Source organism: Scylla paramamosain, chromosome 9 (genome assembly GCF_035594125.1).
Source record: "Scylla paramamosain isolate STU-SP2022 chromosome 9, ASM3559412v1, whole genome shotgun sequence".
Taxonomy (NCBI): domain Eukaryota; kingdom Metazoa; phylum Arthropoda; class Malacostraca; order Decapoda; family Portunidae; genus Scylla; species Scylla paramamosain.
Window position 1 is genome coordinate 25,253,655 of NC_087159.1, and position 18,846 is coordinate 25,272,500.

Genomic DNA, 18,846 nt, shown 5'->3' on the forward strand with positions numbered 1-18,846 from the left:
AGCTTCATTCATGCTTGCTACTGTCAGTCATGTTTACCTAATGACACCTTGCCAGGCTGGCCAGACTCTTTGCACAGGCTTAGGTCTTTGAGGTGATTCTAAATATTCTATCAACCACATTATAATCTATTTTAACCCAGGTACTTGCTGTATTCTGTCAGCGTGCCCAAATCATCTTGGCTTGCCATCCCACTTCATTTCTAAATTTTGTAGTATGTTGTAATGGTCCTACCAAAGTCTGCTAATATGTACAGTGTTAATTACCTCTTTTACTTCATTATTCCTCACACATTTTTCATGTTCTTTATTTTCACGTATATTTGTCTAGTCATTCTGAAAAACCTGATTTCTACTTTCACTGTCACATAACTTGTCCTGTTATATAACTTGTCCAACGTGATAATTCCTGTAATTTTGGATATTCTTTTGGGCTATTCCTTTTAAGGACTGGCATCTTCAGCAGGCACTCTCTCTCTCTCTCTCTCTCTCTCTCTCTCTCTCTCTCTCTCTCTCTCTCTCTCTCTCTCTCTCTCTCTCTCTCTCTCTCTCTCTCTCTCTCTCTCTCTCTCTCTCTCTCTCTCTCTCTCTCTCTCTCTCTCTCTCTCTCTCTCTCTCTCTCTCTCTCTCTCTCTCTCTCTCTCTCTCTCTCTCTCTCTCTCTCTCTCTCTCCTGTCTTTGTTGCCCTTGATCAGAATCCCTATTACATAAAAAAAGTTTCTGAGAACTAATCTTAACTCTTATTAACTTTTATTCTAGCTCTAAACTTATCTTTTAAATCCTCAGTCCCACACTGGCTGTAGTTACTTCCAGTGCACCAGTCTCCTGTGTGAGATCATTCCAGACCAAGTCATTTATGTCCCCATCAAGCCAGGCTGTGGAGCATTTGTTGCTCTACCTTCACCTTCAGCCTTCTTTAAAATCATGATCCTGTCACTCATCCTTATCATATTCACAACCTGATTACCCATTGGTTAGATAATTATAACTGCAGGTTAGTCAACTTTGCATCATTAAGTTTCAAGTTACTAAAAGCTTTCATATTCAAATAGTTAACTAGAAATAAATATAAATGAACAAATGGACTGAGATGTACTGTGCCCACCTCACCTTGTGATCTTGTGTCTCATATGTTTATTATAGTCACCAAATACCAACCTTACATCACAGTGGCACATGCTGCTCAGGGAGTGTGTTTTATTTAAGGCCTCCCAGCAAGCATAAAAAAAATAGGCTGGGACAAATTGTCTAATTGGCATCTTAAGTGCATCTTTCCTCCTCACTCACATCAGTAGCAGCAATGACCATTATTAATTACTAGACTCAGTATTCATTGTGTCTTTGATGACATGTAACTGGCTCTTTTCTTATGATGAAATGCATTATGTTCGTTCTTTGTGGTGTTTGTAGTGACGAGTGTGAGGCAGACAAGCCACAGTGATATCATTCCATCATAAACCTTCACATGTGCTATACGTGAATGCTGTCCATATAACAAAACATGTGAATAAGAAAATACAAAATTTCCAGAACCTCTAATGAAAATTTGTGAAGGAAGGCAGTGAGGAATTATCTTTTTACAGCCATGGTGGTGGCATCTGCACTGCTTCCCTTCAACTGCCATGCTGTAAAAGTCAGATTAGAGTCCAACTGCTTTCATAGAAAAGCTAGAAGCTGTGTGGTAAAAATAAAGGGATGCCAGCACTAGTTGTGAAAAGACAATTACTCACTATTTCCCTTGACGAATTTTCAAATGACGTTTTAGAAGTTTCACATTTTTAAATTCACATGTTTTGCTATATCGACACCATTCAGCCCAACATGTGAAGATCTGTGATTGAATACTTTGTCTGCCTTGTCTGCCTTGCGTTCATTACAGCACTACACATCACACCACAGCATAAACAGAACATAATGTATTTCACCCCAAGAACAGAGCCTATCAAGTATCACCAAAGATACAACAAACACTAACACTGATAACCTGCTTAATACTAGTCATTGTTGCTATAGGTGTGAGTGAGGAGGAAAGATGCACTTGAGATGCTAATAAATCAATTTGTCCCTGCCCAATTTTTATGCTTGCTGGGAGGCCTTAAGTAAAACATGCTCCCTGAGCAGCATGTGTCGCCATGATGCAAGATCAGCGTTTGCTGACTGTATTTCTACAAAGTGCAGGAAATGGGGTTATGATGATTTCTTTTCCTCTCCCAACAAGTGCACCCAGTACTCAATCAAGGCAGACGTCTTTTCTTTTGGGTTGTGTTTGTGGGAGCTGCTTGCCTCTGAACTGCCTTTTGCACATTTAAAGCCTGCTGCAGCAGCTGCTGATATGGCCTATAAGTAAGTGACTGGTAGTAAAGGTATTATCACTGTTGGGCATGTAGGTGGGGAGCTTTTTCCTTCCTGAATGTGACTAGTCAGAATCTATTACATGCATACTTTTGTTTGATATTTGAACTGGATCCAGGATAGGTTTCCTGTTTGCTCATCATTGGGCACCCCAGATCCAGCCATGTCTTGGTGCTTTAACCATACTGGCTGGTGAGGGGAAGAATGCTGTGCACTACTCATCTGAGTTAATGGCTGCCAGAATTAATTTAATTGAAATCATCCTTGTTTAGCTCACGTATTTAACTATATTCTATTTATAGTTGACAACCCGTGTGTGTGTGTGTGTGTGTGTGTGTGTGTGTGTGTGTGTGTGTGTGTGTGTGTTGCAGACATAGTCGACCACCCCTAGACCTCTCTTTCCCCATGGAGGTGTCTGTTCTTCTGGAGAAAGCATGGCACAAAATACCAGAAGAAAGGCCAGACTTTGAGCAGGTATGTTTTACATACTTTTTATTATTACATGTTGGAATTACATAGATATATAGAGAGTAAAAATGTGCCCTTGATCATATTGTTTTATTCTAATTTGTCTTTGCAGATTATTGAAGAACTGGAAGCCTTATGCAAGTCTCAGATTGTAGCTATGCAGGATGGTTCTGGCCACATGTCTCCCCATCTCCACCACCACCACCACCACCACCCACTTCATGTGTGCTGCACCTCCTGTTCCTGTGCCTCACCTACCGGCAGCACCACCCCAACAGACTCTTCTCAACACACCAGTTCTGAGCTCTCTGGTAGGACCCCAGCTACTCTCCTACTACCTTCATTCCGTTGGAATGGTATGTTGCCTGCTGCACTTAGCTGCCTCCCCGTGTACTCACCCATTAACACTGGTAAACCCTTACACTGCACTTTTGAAGTAACTTCATATTGGTTGACCTTTCCCTAATGGAAGTGTTTTCAGTAGGTCGGTTATGTCATGGATAGTAATATAGATAGACTTGCAAGGGAAGGTCAAAAGTATTATTTTAGGAAAAATGTAAGGGGTAACTGGAAAAGTAAAGGTAGTCTTAATTTACAATGGAATGTTTGATGTTGCTTATGAATTTGCTTCTTGCTAGAAATTATGATATTGCACCAGAATGTATACTTGGTGCCTGACCTACTTTTTCATATCAGAGTAACTTCATATAGGAATTTATATGAACTAATTTTATTGATTTCTTGGCATTGACCAAACCTAAAGTTTTTTTTTTTTTTTTTTATTATGTACTGAATGTGTGATATATTTACAGTAAACCCTCATTATATTGGACATTGTTATATTGGATTTTATGTTTATCGGACATGTATGGACCATCCAATTTATTGGACAAATGTCAGTAAATGAGGCAGAACATCTGGCCAGTGGTGGCAGAGGCGAGGGAGTGAGTGAAGGTGGGAGGAAGGGAGAGAGAAAGTGGGTAGTGGTGGTGGTGGTGACCTCACACTGCACCCACCAGAGTTGTGTTGTCTGCTATAATTATGGTATTTCTGTCATAATTTGATGTTTGTCTGCCATCTGCTTTTATATATATATATATATATATATATATATATATATATATATATATATATATATATATATATATATATATATATATATATATATATATATATATCAATGACTTGGATAGTGGAATTAGTAGCGATGTTAGTAAATTTGCGGATGACACAAAGATAGGTAGATTAATTAGGTCAGAAGCGGATGCCATCGCCTTGCAGACAGACTTAGATAGAATGAAATGAATGGACGGATAGATGGCAAATGCAATTTAATATCAATAAATGCAAAGTGCTTAGCGTAGGTAGAGGAAACCCACACAATAGGTACACATTAAACACCCAAACTCTGGTAGGTACAGGGTACGAGAAAGATTTAGGAGTTATAGTTAGCTCTGAACTCCGTCTAGGGAAACAATGCATAGAAGCCAGAAACAAGGCAAATAGGGTACTAGGATTCATTTTTAGGAGTGTTAAAAGTAGAAGGCCGGAAGTAATATTAAAGTTATACTTGGCGCTGGTCAGACCTCATCTAGACTACGCTGTGCAGTTCTGGTCCCCACATTACAGGAAAGATATAGGTCTATTAGAATCAGTACAGAGGAGAATGACTAAAAGGATCCAGGGGATGAGGAGTATTCCTTACGAAGCGAGGTTGAAGCGGTTAAATTTACATTCTCTAGAGAGACGTAGGTTAAGAGGGGACCTGATAGAAGTCTTTAAGTGGTATAGGGGTTATAACAAGGGAGATGTAAGCAAAATTCTTAGGATCAGCAACCAAGGTAGAACAAGAAATAACGGGTTCAAGCTTGAAAAATTTAGGTTTAGGAAGGAGATAGGAAAAAATTGGTTCTCAAATAGAGTGGTAGATGAGTGGAACGGACTCAGTAATCATGTAGTTAGTGCCAGGACACTAGAGAGCTTTAAGAGAAGATTAGACAAGTTTATGGATGGGGATAACAGATGGAAATAGGTAGGAGTGTTTTCATACAGGGACTGCCACGTGTAAGCCTGGTCGCTTCTTGCAGCTTCCCTTATTTCTTATGTTCTTATGTTCTTATATATATATATATATATATATTTTTTTTTTTTTTTTTTTTTTTATTTATTTATTTTTTCTGTAGGAAGGACACTGGCCAAGGGCAACAAAAATCTAATAAAAAAAAATGCCCACTGAAATGCCAGTCCCATAAAAGGGTCAAAGCAGTGGTCAAAAATTGATGAATAAGTGTCTTGAAACCTACCTCTTTAAAGAATTCAAGTCATAGGAAGTGGAAATACAGAAGCAGGCAGGGAGTTCCAGAGTTTACCAGAGAAAGGGATGAATGATTGAGAATACTGGTTAACTCTTGTGTTAGAGAGGTGGACAGAATAGGGGTGAGAGAAAGAAGAAAGTCTTGTGCAGCGAGGCTGCGGGACAAGGGAGAGGCATGCAGTTAGCAAGATCAGAAGAGCAGTTAGCATGAAAATAGCGGTAGAAGACAGTTAGATATGCAACATTGTGGCAATGAGAGAGAGGCTGAAGACAGTCAGTTAGAGGAGAGGAGTTGATGAGACGAAAAGCTTTTGATTCCACCCTGTCTAGAAGAGCAGTATGAGTGGAACCCCCCAGACATGTGAAGCATACTCCATACATGGACGGATAAGGCCCTTGTACAGAGTTAGCAGCTGGGGGGGGGGGGGTGAGAAAAACTGGCGGAGACGTCTCAGAACACCTAACTTCATAGAAGCTGTTTTAGCTAGAGATGAGATGTGAAGTTTCCAGTTCAGATTATAAGTAAAGGACAGACTGACGATGTTCAGTGTAGAAGAGGGGGACAGTTGAGTGTCATTGAAGAAGAGGGGATAGTTGTCTGGAAGGTTGTGTTGAGTTGATAGATGGAGGAATTGAGTTTTTGAGGCATTGAACAATACCAAGTTTGCTCTGCCCCAATCAGAAATTTTAGAAAGATCAGAAGTCAAGCGTTCTGTGGCTTCCCTGAGTGATATGTTTACCTCCTGAAGGGTTGCACGTCTATGAAAAGACGTGGAAAAGTGCAGGGTGGTATCATCAGCGTAGGAGTGGATAGGACAAGAAGTTTGGTTTAGAAGATCATTAATGAATAATAAGAAGAGAGTAGGTGACAGGACAGAACCCTGAGGAACACCACTGTTAATAGATTTAGGAGAAGAACAGTGACCGTCTACCACAGCAGCAATAGAACAGTCAGAAAGGAAACTGGAGATGAAGTTACAGAGAGAAGGATAGAAACCGTAGGAGGGTAGTTTGGAAATGAAAGCTTTGTGCCAGACTCTATCAAAAGCTTTTGGTATGTCCAAGGCAACAGCAAAAGTTTCACCAAAATCTCTAAAAGAGGATGACCAAGACTCAGTAAGGAAAGCCAGAAGATCACCAGTAGAGTGGCCTTGACGGAACCCATACTGACGATCAGATAGAAGGTTGTGAAGTGATAGATGTTTAAGAATCTTCCTGTTGAGGATAGATTCAAAAACTTTAGATAGGCAGGAAATTAAAGCAATGGGATGGTAGTTTGAGGGATTAGAACGGTCACCCTTTTTAGGAACAGGTTGAATGTAGGCAAACTTCCAGCAAGAAGGAAAGGTTGACAGACAGAGCTGAAAGAGTTTGACTAAGCAAGGTGCAAGCACGGAGGCACAGTTTTGGAGAACAATAGAAGGGACCCCATCAGGTCCATAAGCCTTCCGAGGGTTTAGGCCAGCAAGGGCATGGAAAACATCATTGCGAAGAATTTTAATACATGGCATGAAGTAGTCAGAGGGTGGAGGAGAGGGAGGGGAGAAACAAGCCCAGAATCATCCAAGGTAGAGTTTTTTAGCAAAGGTTTCAGCAAAGAGTTCAGCTTTAGAAATAGATGTGATAGCAGTGGTTGAAATAGAGGAGGGAAAGAAGAAGAAGCAAAGTTATTGGAGATATTTTTGGCTAGATGCCAGAAGTCACGAGGGGAGTTAGATCTTGAAAGGTTTTGACATTTTCTGTTAATGAAGGAGTTTTTTGGCTAGTTGGAGAACAGACTTGGCATAGTTCCGGGCAGAAATATAAAGTGCATGAGATTCTGGTGATGGAATGCTTAAGTACCTTTTGTGGGCCACCTCTCTATCATGTATAGCACGAGAACAAGCTGTGTTAAACCAAGGTTTAGAAGGTTTAGGATGAGAAAAAGAGTGAGGAATGTACGCCTCCATGCCAGACATTATCACCTCTGTTATGCACTCAGCACACAAAGACGGGTCTCTGACACGGAAGCAGTAGTCATTCCAAGGAAAATCAGCAAAATATCTCCTCAGGTCTCCCCAACTAGCAGAGGCAAAACACCAGAGGCACCTTCGCTTAGGGGGATCCTGAGGAGAGATTGGAGCGATAGGACAAGATAAAGATATGAGATTGTGATCGGAGGAGCCCAACGGAGAAGAAAGGGTGACAGCATAAGCAGAAGGATTAGAGGACAGGAAAAGGTCAAGAATGTTGGGCGTATCTCCAAGACAGTCAGGAATACGAGTAGGGTGTTGCACCAATTGCTCTAGGTCATGGAGGGTAGCAAAGTTGTAGGCTAGTTCACCAGGATGGTCAGTGAAGGGAGAGGAAAGCCAAAGCTGGTGGTGAACATTGAAGTTTCCAAGAATGGAGATCTCTGCAAAAAGGAAGAGGGTCAGAATGTGCTCCACTTTGGAAGTTAAGTAGTCAAAGAATTTCTTATAATCAGAGGAGTTAGGTGAGAGGTATACAGCACAGATAAATTTAGTATGAGAGTGACTCTGTAGTCGTAGCCAGATGGTGGAAAACTCGGAAGATTCAAGAGTGTGGGCACGAGAGCAGGTTAAGTCATTGCGCATATAAACACAGCATCCAGCTTTGGATCGAAAATGAGGATAGAGAAAGTAGGAGGGAACAGAAAAGGGGCTACTGTCAGTTGTCTCAAACACCTGAGTTTCAGTGAGGAAAAGAAGATGAGGTTTAGAAGAGGAGAGGTGGTGTTCTACAGATTGAAAATTAGATCTTAGACCGCAAATGTTGCAGAAGTTAATGAAGAAAAAGTTGAGGGGGGTGTCAAGACACTTAGGGTTGTCGACAGAAAGGCAGTCTGACCTGGGGACATTTATGGTCCCCTCCCCAGATGGGGACTCTGAGGCTGGTGTAGGAGTCGCCATGATGATTTTAAAATTTTTGAGTGAAGGGTGTGTGTGTTATTAGGTGCTTGTAGTTTTGTGTGGAGGAAGAGAGTTGTCTTTAGAGGGCAGGCTGTGACTGACCCCTTGTGTTGTGAGACACAAAGGGAAACGTTCAGTGAGGTCACAGCTGGGTTTATATATATATATATATATATATATATATATATATATATATATATATATATATATATATATATATATATATATATATATAAAATCTGGTTACTGTACTGTATTTTCAGGGCAGGAAAGGAAGTTCCTAAGACCAGGTCAAGAATGGGGTGAGGGAGGGGTCTGGGAGCAAAAATTAAATAATTGCCTTATATACATATGGTATGTGTGTGGCTTAACATGATAAGTACATTTTTGTCTAAACATAGTGCTTTAATTGTTTTCATGAGAAAAAAATTGTGGTAAATAATTTTATTAATAGCCATAATTATATCAACCTTTCATATACTTATTACTTTTAGTAATAAATTGTCAGTAGCTTCCCCCCAGTTAGTCTGATATAACGAGCGTTTACTGTACATATATAAGTTTAAAGATGAATGACTACTAATTTTATACATTAGCCATTTCTCAAATAGGTGGATCAGTGTTGCAGAAAAAGCAGAGTGTAATAATTTGAAAGTTTTCCTTCTTAAGTTTAAGGTATAGAATGTTAAGAATGATACAGTGTTAATACTTTAAATTGTGATACTGAAGAAAATCCAACCATTTTTATAAGTTTTAATTGAGAGCAATTTCTTGACTGATGTACATGAAATGTATCTTGGATTGACTGGAATAGAACATGGCAGAAACACAATGAGCAAAAACACAATTAGCAGAAACAGAATTAGCAGAAACACAATCAGCAGAAACACAATTAGCAGAAACACAGTTAGCAGAAACACAATTAGCAGAAACACAATTAGCAGAAACACAATCAGCAGAAACAGTCAGCAGAAACACAATTAGCAGAAACACAGTCAGCAGAAACACAATTAGCAGAACACAATTAGCAGAAACACAATCAGCAGAAACAGTCAGCAGAAACACAATCAGCAGAAACAGTCAGCAGAAACACAATTAGCAGAAACACAGTCGGCAGAAACACAATTAGCAGAACACAATTAGCAGAAACACAATTAGCAGAAACACAATCAACAGAAACACAATTAGCAGAAATACAATTAGCAGAAACACAATTAGTAGAAACAATTAGCTAGTTCTTTTATGGCGTCATTCTTGTTTTAATGGATATTGGATGAAAGTGTCATACTGTTGTGCATCGGCATCACTGTATAACTTGAAAAGATTCTCTATCAATTTTGGTTACAAGTGTATTTTGAAAATATGAACTTGTTTATCACTTTGATACATAATGAAAAGATATTTGGTAGTTGGTTAAGTTCTGCAAATGGTAATATGCCATATTTTGCATAGATTTTGTTGATCACTAAATTATATGCTACAAGTAATTGGCTGCTCATAGACTATAATTCACTAACCTCCATTTAGCTCTAGTGATTCATAGCATGTGAGTAATCACACACACATATATATATATATATATATATATATATATATATATATATATATATATATATATATATATATATATATATATATATATATATATATATATATATATATATATATATATATATATATATATATATATATTTTATTTTATTTTATTTTATTTTTTTTTTTTTTCTTTTCCATTCTGTTTTCTTGATAATTATTATGATTGTGGTGTTCATCATAACCACTTTCATCATCACCTTTAATGCCTTCTTGCCCTGTGGAGAGCAGTATATTTTCTACTAATTCTCAGAATATAGATATTTGTGCCATCTCAGGTGTTCATCATTATCACTTTTTGTAGCACCACAGTTTTTTGCTGGACATTAATTTTGCTTTGCCATTTCTTAAACTCACTTGTCCCAGTCATTCACATTTTCTGTCTTAATTTTTCTCAAGCTCCTGACTTCTCTAGCTGAAATTTAATAATGTTTAAAAAAAAAATTCCATAACCATTAATTAACAGATAACATAATATATCCAACTTCAGTTTATGCTTACATCATTGTAATTTTTATTCTTTTATTTAATTGTAAGGAAACCAGACCTTCTGGACTCTGGCACATAGCTGCATTGCTGTTTGTCCACTGTTGTTGCATAAGTGTTAATAAGATACACATTAAAAAGTGCACTGGTCACTATTATCTGAAAATTTGTTCCTGCTGCTTGTCACAATGCCATTGCTTGTCCCTTAATCCACTTTGATGTTACACTGAGCTTGAATGAGAACAATGGCTTGATAGTATTGCAGTAGTTCACTAGTTTGGCTAAGCACTTAAAATTTATCATGTTGGCTTTTGAATGTAAAAGTATCATAGTAAGAAAATATATCCTAAAAGTAGCTGCTTTAGCTTGCTTCTAATGCATGACTCAAGCAGGTGTTATAAGAAGTCATTGTTATTAGAAGTTTCAGTCGATATAATATAAGGTAATAACTTTGAGTAATAAAGCAACTGAATTTTGGCTTTTGCCTTCTCTTTAATTAAAGACAATAGGTAGTACATTTTTAGTGCATATCATTTATCAGAATTTGGAAGAATTTTGCTGTTTTTAGAAATAAAGTGGACCCTTGATTTTTGGGACATAAAAGTGATAAGTGGTGTAACAAACCCAATATTCTGGCATTTGAGTGTTTCTCTCTCTCTCTCTCTCTCTCTCTCTCTCTCTCTCTCTCTCTCTCTCTCTCTCTCTCTCTCTCTCTCTCTCTCTCTCTCTCTCTCTCTCTCTCTCTCTCTCTCTCTCTCTCTCTCTCTCTCTCTCTCTCTCTCTCTCTCTCTCTCTCTCTCTCTCTCTCTCTCTCTCTCTCCCTTTAGCCAGTGACTAACATAAAAAAAAATGTGGGTGAATATACCAGTGGCAGTTGATGTCACAAATAGTAAAAAAAATAATTTTTATTGCATTACACATAAAGGTGTAAAAATAACAGGTAAAGTGAAATTTACCATGTTTTCAACTAGTAACATTTTTAATTTATTGTAAGATTTTGTCATGTGTTTCCAGAATTTGAGAAATCAACAATGCAGAAATTGAGGGTCCAATGTATTTTTTTTTTACAGATAGCTGAATAAGCAGAGTGAATGTTTTGCCTCATATTAATAATTCAGTGTCAGTTACTGCTTATATATAGTTGAATGATATACCTTCTCTGCCTGTAGAAGAAAACTGACTATCATGATTATAGCAGTATAATGGGAACGCATTAATCTGTATGATGCACTATTTCACAACAGGTCATGTAACAGCACTGCGAACCAAATGGGAACAAGAAGCTAGTCGTGGCCAGACTGCATTTAAGTCATCTCATCCAACCATTGAAGAGTTGAGAAGTCGAATGAACAACAATGGCTATGTAGAAGGGAATACTTATCAGTACCGCATTGCTCCTGTGTTTAGTAAACACCGTAAACAAACGCTGCAGCATTATTAAAGCTATGTGAAATTTGAAAGTATAATTACTTTCAAATTATGAATAAAATCACTATGCACTGTGATTTTTGTTGCCATTCTTTCTAGGCATACAGTGAATCAATCTTAAATTTGTGCTGACTTGAAAACAGAACAAATAGAAGAAAGTAAAAATTCAAAAGACTAGACTCTATAAACATGCAAATTATACATGCTTAGAAACAGCACTATCTATCTTTTTAGAAACTACCTAAAAAGAGAAGGAAACCCATATGGTGGCAGGGCAGTCAAGATTGACGAAAATTCACTTCAGCTTTGATAATCATCTTAGCTCATCTGTTAAAATATTTATCTTGAGTGTTCTGTTGAGGGTTCAGTCCAAGGCCACTTTCTTATATAATTATTTATCCTATAGCATACATTCATGTATTGCTCTCATGGCTGGCTCCTGATAAATTTCTTACTTTTTTAAGATAAAAATTACTAAAATGAATTCCATTGTTTAATACATTGTACTTTCATATTTAAACATTAAGGTAGCCCTGAGACAGATCACAGAGTGCTAGTGATTAGAGATGACTGAAGGATAGGGTTTGGACATGAGAAAAACAGGTATTAAAGGTATTAAAGTTGGGTTTTTTTTTAATGTGCATGAATGTAACCAACTTGGTGAGAGATATCATGTATGAAAGGAACACGATATAATGGTTCTTGCTGAAGCCAAGAGGAAGGATAAGTTTGCACTCAAAGAGATAAAATGAGAAGTATCAGAGTGGATGTGTGTCAGCAAGAAAGGGTGTACCTTTTATATGAAAATTATGCTATAGAGTGCAGTAAAATTATAAAAGGGTAAATTAATTTGTGAAGATATAAAGAGGTAATGAGAGTTGGGTAATAGTGTGCATGGTACTAGAAGTGAGGGCACTGGAGGAGAGATAGGAAGTTTTTTGAAATTGCGTATGAAATGATTAGGAAAACGAAAGAGAGAGCGAGAGAGAGAGAGAATATGATTGTCATGGAGGATTTAGATGTGCAAATTGAAGATGTGGCTAGTCTTGGGTTATTTACAGTACATGAAATTGTACAAAAGTAAGATTTTTTTATATTTGACCCCAAAAAATGGTATAAAAGTATGTAGTGTGTGTGTGTGTGTGTGTGTGTGTGTATATATATATATATATATATATATATATATATATATATATATATATATATATATATATATATATATATATATATATATATATATATATATATATATATATATATATATATATATATATATATATATATATATATATATATATATATATATATATATATATATATATATATATATATATATATACACACACACACACACACACACACACACACACACACACACACACACACACACTATATGTATATGACATTTCCTTACCAACCACACTTCTGTGAGGGTCATTTGTGGAAACATCAAGGTCTGTCCACATAAGGGACCAACAACAGAATTGGTTCACCCCTGCAGCACCTTCCCTCTTTCCCACACCCAAATTATTCTGAGGCTCTCATTGATACTTGAGGTTGTCTCATTGATGCATTTAAAATTTCTATTCATTCAGCTCTGTGGTGCCAAACATTGATACAAAACAAATTTTGAAAGCTATGACAAAATTTTCAAGGTACAGAAAGGGGTGGATGTGTGTGTAAGAGAATATGTATGAATTTTTTTCTTTAAGGATTTGAATGAAATGTGCATTGTGTTTAATTTTATTCAGTCAAATTTTATTTTATTTTTTCTTTACATTTGTGCATTCTGCTTTTACTTGTGTGCCATCACTCCTGTTTTGGAGAAAGCCAAATGTATAGAAGTCAGAAAATAAAGTATAAGTATGTTTATTTTTTGGTTTATATTGTATTTACACTAAGTGCGAGAAAAAAAATCATCAATAAGACCTCAGTTTAGTATTATCCAAAGGTGACTTTACTGTGTTGGATGTTTCACAAGATTACTATTAGTTAGATTTCAAGATAAGATAATTTTTCCTATCTTGTAGTATGTTCAGTGCACATCAAACTTTAATGATAGCCATGCTCATATCATGTATCTTTATTATTATTATTATTGTTATTATTATTTATTTATTTTTTTTATTTTATTTTATTTTTTTTTTTTTTTATCAGTGGTCAAACTAAATTGATAATTCAAACAGCCTTGTGTTTCTTAAAAGAACTGGCAGTGTTTATGGCCTAGAACTTTGCAAGAAAATCAAACCTACCAGTCTTGATGTTAAATTTGACACAGCAGTGTCAGTGAGTGCTGAATCCATGTGAATAGCTATCAATTCTTCTCACAACGCTACACTTCTAGTGCATTATTGGCAGGTTACTTTAGTCAATCCTAATCACTTAATGGCTGCTTACCAGGCCAGCAATTTACGTAACCAAGACCTCTTACTATGTTGTCTTTTATCTGCCTATTCTTCTTTGGTAAAACTGAGACTATTCATCATCATTAAACCACTTATAGTCCATAACCATTAGAATGAAGAATAGAGATAAAAATAATGTATCAATTTTTTTTTTTACACTTGAGAAAGTAGTGATTACTATAGTCATCACTGAAAATCTCTCACGTGGACCCCACTTGCCTCTTGGAAGTTTGAAACATGCACACTAGACAGGATGTGTTTTGAGGGACAGTGTAACTCGCTAAAGACAAGAGTACTGTAAGATTATCGTGCCAAAACCCGGCAGAGGAGGATGTCAGTTTGGTATTGGAGGTAGGAGGAGACAACAGCATGGTTTCTATGTCAAGTAGTGTGGGTAATCTTAACCAACACCATGTCTGCCAGGAGAATCGCATTAGCAGGTGTCCTGGACAGCAAATCAGACGTCTGCCTGTTTGAGTGTCGTGGCCAGGAAAGAACAAGGCAGCTTCTGTGGCTCCTGGAGTTGGGTCAGTATGGTTCTGTGCCAGCCTGGCAGCTGGGGATTAGTTGAGATTCTTATCAGCATTACTTAATAACATGGAATCCATGTTATGTTCTATCCCCTACACCTAGCTGATATCCTCCTCTTCCTGGTTTTGACGTGATTATCTCAAAGTACTCTTGCTTCAGCGAGTTACACTGTCCCTCAAAACACATCACATCCAGTGTGCACATTTCAAACTTCCAAGAGGTGAGTGGGGTGTGGGTGAGAGATTTTCAGCAATAACTATAGTAGTCTCTACCCTCTCAAGTATAAAAACTAATACAATAATCAATAAATCAAACCACAACTACTGCTGATTTTTAGTTACTTCAAGTATGTAACTCAAGAGGTAAACAGGAATAAAATGACACTCTGTATCAGTTTACAATCTTATTAATAATAATGCCATCAGGTCATTTATTTTCCAGGTAACAAAGTCCATAACACAAAACAGAAAAAAAAAATAAAATAAATCAGGAGTATTATAGTTCACTGCAACATGCAGATTTTCATTGCAATTTCCTATCATATCATAAGCATACTTAGGAATAATTAGATTATGCAATGATATAAAATCAGGCACCTTAAAGTGAATACTTTTAAACATAACAGAGGATGCAACTATAATTTCAAGCAACTAGTAAAGCAATTTAGATTTTGCTGGGAACAGACATTTATGTTAAGAAAATGATGCAGTCACTGACCAAAGCCATGATAACACTCAAGTATTCAACAACTCCCACTCTAGAAGCATGTTAATATCAAGATTCCAGAAGACTTAAACATTTGCACTCACACTGTGGAGAATTCAAGAACACTTGTTTAACCAGAATTACAGAATGTTAACTGTAAGCTAGTGTTATCTTCATGACTTCAGAAAGTAGCTGTATACCTGAAGGTGCAAAATACTGAAATTTTTGCTCAAGTTTTCTCATTCAGTTACCTAAGGAGACAGAATTTTCATAATCTACTGTGACCTTTCATTAAACTAGCATAGGCAGGACTCCAATCCAGGGAAGTACTGATCATTCTACACACACACACACACACACACACACACACACACACACACACACACACACACAAAAAAAAAAAAAAAATGGAACCTGAGTTACCAATAATTCTATAAATACAAGTAAGCACTATGCAGGCACATCATGACTTAATGAAAGGAAGTGCTGAATTTGTTGTGAATTTACATGCATAGTGAATTCATTTAAAACTTGATTAATGCATTTACAACTGAACTTGTCATTATACAGTTAAAAGCTCTATTTAACATTACAAAAATATATACAGCAAAATCTTGATGTGTTTAAATAGATATATTCTTCAAATGTGAGAAAACATGTATACAAAACGTACACTGATGAAGCCAGCTCCACATGCCAATCAAGTACACATAGTATAGGATATCCTATAGCTTTCCATCCACCTTGGGGGAAAATAATGCAAATCATGTTACAAACTGACATATAATAGTTGCTAATTTATATTTGCTGAGCTTACAGGATGAAGTGCCTGACTGTGAGCCATTCATTATATCTTGATATGAGCTTTCATTATTTATTTGCTAACTGCCAACATTTACTTCATCAAAAAAAATAATCTGTGAATCAAAATACTATTTTTATAAAAGAAAATGTGGTACTGCCATGATTTCAATAAAACCAAGAGACCCCAAAGGCTTCAAATGTAACTTATGTGATTGTAGGTGTAGAGGAAAATCTTTCACTTCATAGAAAAATTCTGATGAATATCTATGTACAAAAATCAGAAACTGTACAGTTCTAACTTCCTATTGCCAGTCAGCCATAGAAGCATCCCAGTCATTGTTACTGATGAATGGGGTGTCAATGTTTGCCACAAGATTGTCTCCACAATAGAGGCACTCCCCTGCTACTAGGCTGTCAATTTCTGCTCTCACTTGCTCCCTGTCACCCCACTGCCCACCTGTTCCTATGCCACTCTCATCATGCGACATGGCTAGCAGTTTTCCCTTCAGCTCTGACACTTTCTTTTGTTTAGTTTCACTTAAATATCCCATTACAGAATCTGACAGGCAGTCTTGATGAAATTTATGAGAACATGGGAACAGATAGAATGGTCTTGATAGTAGAGGATAGTTACACTCACAACATCTGTCTTGTGCATGCACATAAGAATATTTCTGCTTGAATTTTTGTATATCTTTGCGGATATTTTCAGCTGCCTTTGATGCATCATCCATATTGTGCTTCAGGTCTTCAATGTGTTGATTGTACTCTTGAAGTGATGAACAGATAGCATCTTTGAACTGATCAATTGTAACAAAGTCTGGAAAAAAGGGAAGAATATCCTCAATTTTGATCAGATCACATTCCCTAAGAACCTCCATGGCCCGTGAGACATCCTGTTCTTCCTGTACTACATGTGCTGCAATCATTAGCCACAATTTTTTCCTCAGATCTTGGTCATATTTTGGGCGGTTAGCCGTTGCCTTAGCCAGGGATGTATCAAGCTTGAGGGCTAACTCCACCGCCTCTTGATACAGTCCCATGGTGGTCAGGATGTGCACACAGGCTTTCTCTTCACCTACTGACATGCACTCTCTCAGGGCAAACTTGACATCATAGTGAACATTTTGACTGTCATCACCCTGTAACTTGAAATATGGCAGTAACTTATCTGGGGCTTCTACTGCATAGAGAGTTATAAGGAAATTATGTAAGACTTCATCAGTTATTTCCAACTTATCAACACAGTATTCAAAATAACGCAGAATTTCAGCTCCTCCTCCATGAGAGGTGTGGTAATGAATAAGACAGGGGAGAAGTTTCAGTGGGTTTATCCTTTCTCCTTGTGCTATCAAAGCTTCTACAGCAGCACTAGGAACAGCCTGAAGAAGGGCAGGGAAATGCTGGTAGAATAGCTGTTCTGACCCACGTGTCTTCATGACTTCTAAGGCCTCAATGTGCCGTCCATGACGCATCAGATGAAGCAACACACGGTCGAAATCTTTTAACATCAAGGCAACATTTACATAATTGTCCTGGTCATCATGTGAGGCCAGAAGTTCATAAATAGCATTGGCATTATTTGTCAAACACTGATGCACTTTGGGGTCACGTAGAAGTGACTTCAGTTGATCATCCGAGATATGGTATTCTTCCATATTCCGTTTTCCAGCGTCACGCAAGTTCCCTAGTGTTTTCAAGTAAAGTTCAAGCAACCACATCACAACTATTGTAACCTGAGTTTGTTCACTCACTTTTAGGGAATCTAATTTTTCATGCAAATAGATCTTTAAGGCGCCTTCCTCACCAACCTCCACAAACTTCAAACTGATTTCCTCAAAGGAAGTTAGTGTTTTGGCAAAGAGCTTTGCACTTTTCACATAATCTTTCTTTTGAAAATAATCTTGGGCTTCTTGCAACAAGACATAAGATAAACATGAAGAATCAGAGTTACAGTACTTCTTTGCCAACTCATAGTTTCCTTGTTCCAGATAAATGCGCCAAACATTCCGTCCCTCTCGGTCCACTTTGTACTTAAACACCCCCCTCTCAGCAAACACCCAGATAGTCCCTTTGACGGGATCCTTTGATATGCCTACAAGTTTTCCACACTCCTCTGGAATGGTTCCCTCAAACACAACCTGATTGTTGAGGATACAGAGTCCACGCATTTTGTCTGGCCACACTATGAGAACATGAAACTCACACACTATCATATCACAAGGCACCCCACAGCCATCAACTTCTGGTATGGAGTGCAGTTTTCTGTTGGCTGTCATGTCATCTCCTGTTGCCCCCCACACAATGTCACCAGTGTAGACGCCCTGCTCTGTCAGCCAGGCAAAGTGGTTTGGAGTGGACGAGTTTGGAGGCTGGTACAACTTGAGCCATGAAGTTTTCCAGCTGCTGATCAGTTTGACAAATCTTGGCGGCAGCCCCAAGTAGTTGGCAAACAGGGATGTCGTCATTGGCTTGTCTTCGGCAGATCTGATGCGTCCAGAAAATTGGTAAAGTTTATCAGCTGTGGTCACCAGGATGCGGAGCTCAAGGTTATCAACTGGGCTGCTGCGCATCTCAATGGCAGTCACTGGAACAGGATCATCCTTGCCTACATCAAACACCTGCTTGCAGTACTCTTCATGGCTAGACTGAAAGAGCCGCTCATCTGAGGTCAGTTCCATCTCCAGAATGACTCCCTTGGATGTCCCCACAAGTATGGGTCCAGTCACACTGTCCGACTGGTTGTCAGCATTCCACCCAACAGCTGTGATGAGGTGACACTTCAGCTTGCCAGTGGACTTTGGCTTGTTGGAGCGTAGAGGCAAGTACAGTGTGTCTACAGGTGTTGTCC

General features: G+C 37.8%; 2 protein-coding genes across 13 annotated transcripts in view; one reads left to right on the forward strand and one right to left on the reverse strand.

Moving 5' to 3' along the window:
• LOC135103741 (serine/threonine-protein kinase TNNI3K-like) overlaps positions 1 to 12,174 on the forward strand; it is a 33,371-nt gene extending 21,197 nt beyond the window's left edge. For 8 of the 12 annotated variants that reach the window (XM_064010423.1, XM_064010428.1, XM_064010422.1 and 5 more), the window contains 4 exons: positions 2,216 to 2,340; positions 2,721 to 2,823; positions 2,930 to 3,173; positions 11,367 to 12,174. In XM_064010423.1, coding sequence (XP_063866493.1) covers positions 2,216 to 2,340; positions 2,721 to 2,823; positions 2,930 to 3,173; positions 11,367 to 11,563 — 669 coding nt within the window. In that variant the 3' untranslated portion in view covers positions 11,564 to 12,174. Of the gene's footprint in view, positions 1 to 783; positions 2,341 to 2,720; positions 2,824 to 2,929; positions 3,174 to 11,366 lie in introns of those variants that run through there. The other 4 variants (XM_064010425.1, XM_064010424.1, XR_010270192.1 and 1 more) reach the window with 3 other exon arrangements.
• Positions 12,175 to 14,876: 2,702 nt separating this feature from the next.
• The window catches only part of LOC135103740 (vacuolar protein sorting-associated protein 18 homolog), a 4,572-nt gene continuing 602 nt past the window's right edge, over positions 14,877 to 18,846 (reverse strand). The window contains exon 1 of the mRNA XM_064010419.1: positions 14,877 to 18,846. This exon is cut by the window's right edge and continues 602 nt beyond it. Within this exon, the coding sequence (XP_063866489.1) occupies positions 16,298 to 18,846 (2,549 nt within the window). The 3' untranslated portion in view covers positions 14,877 to 16,297.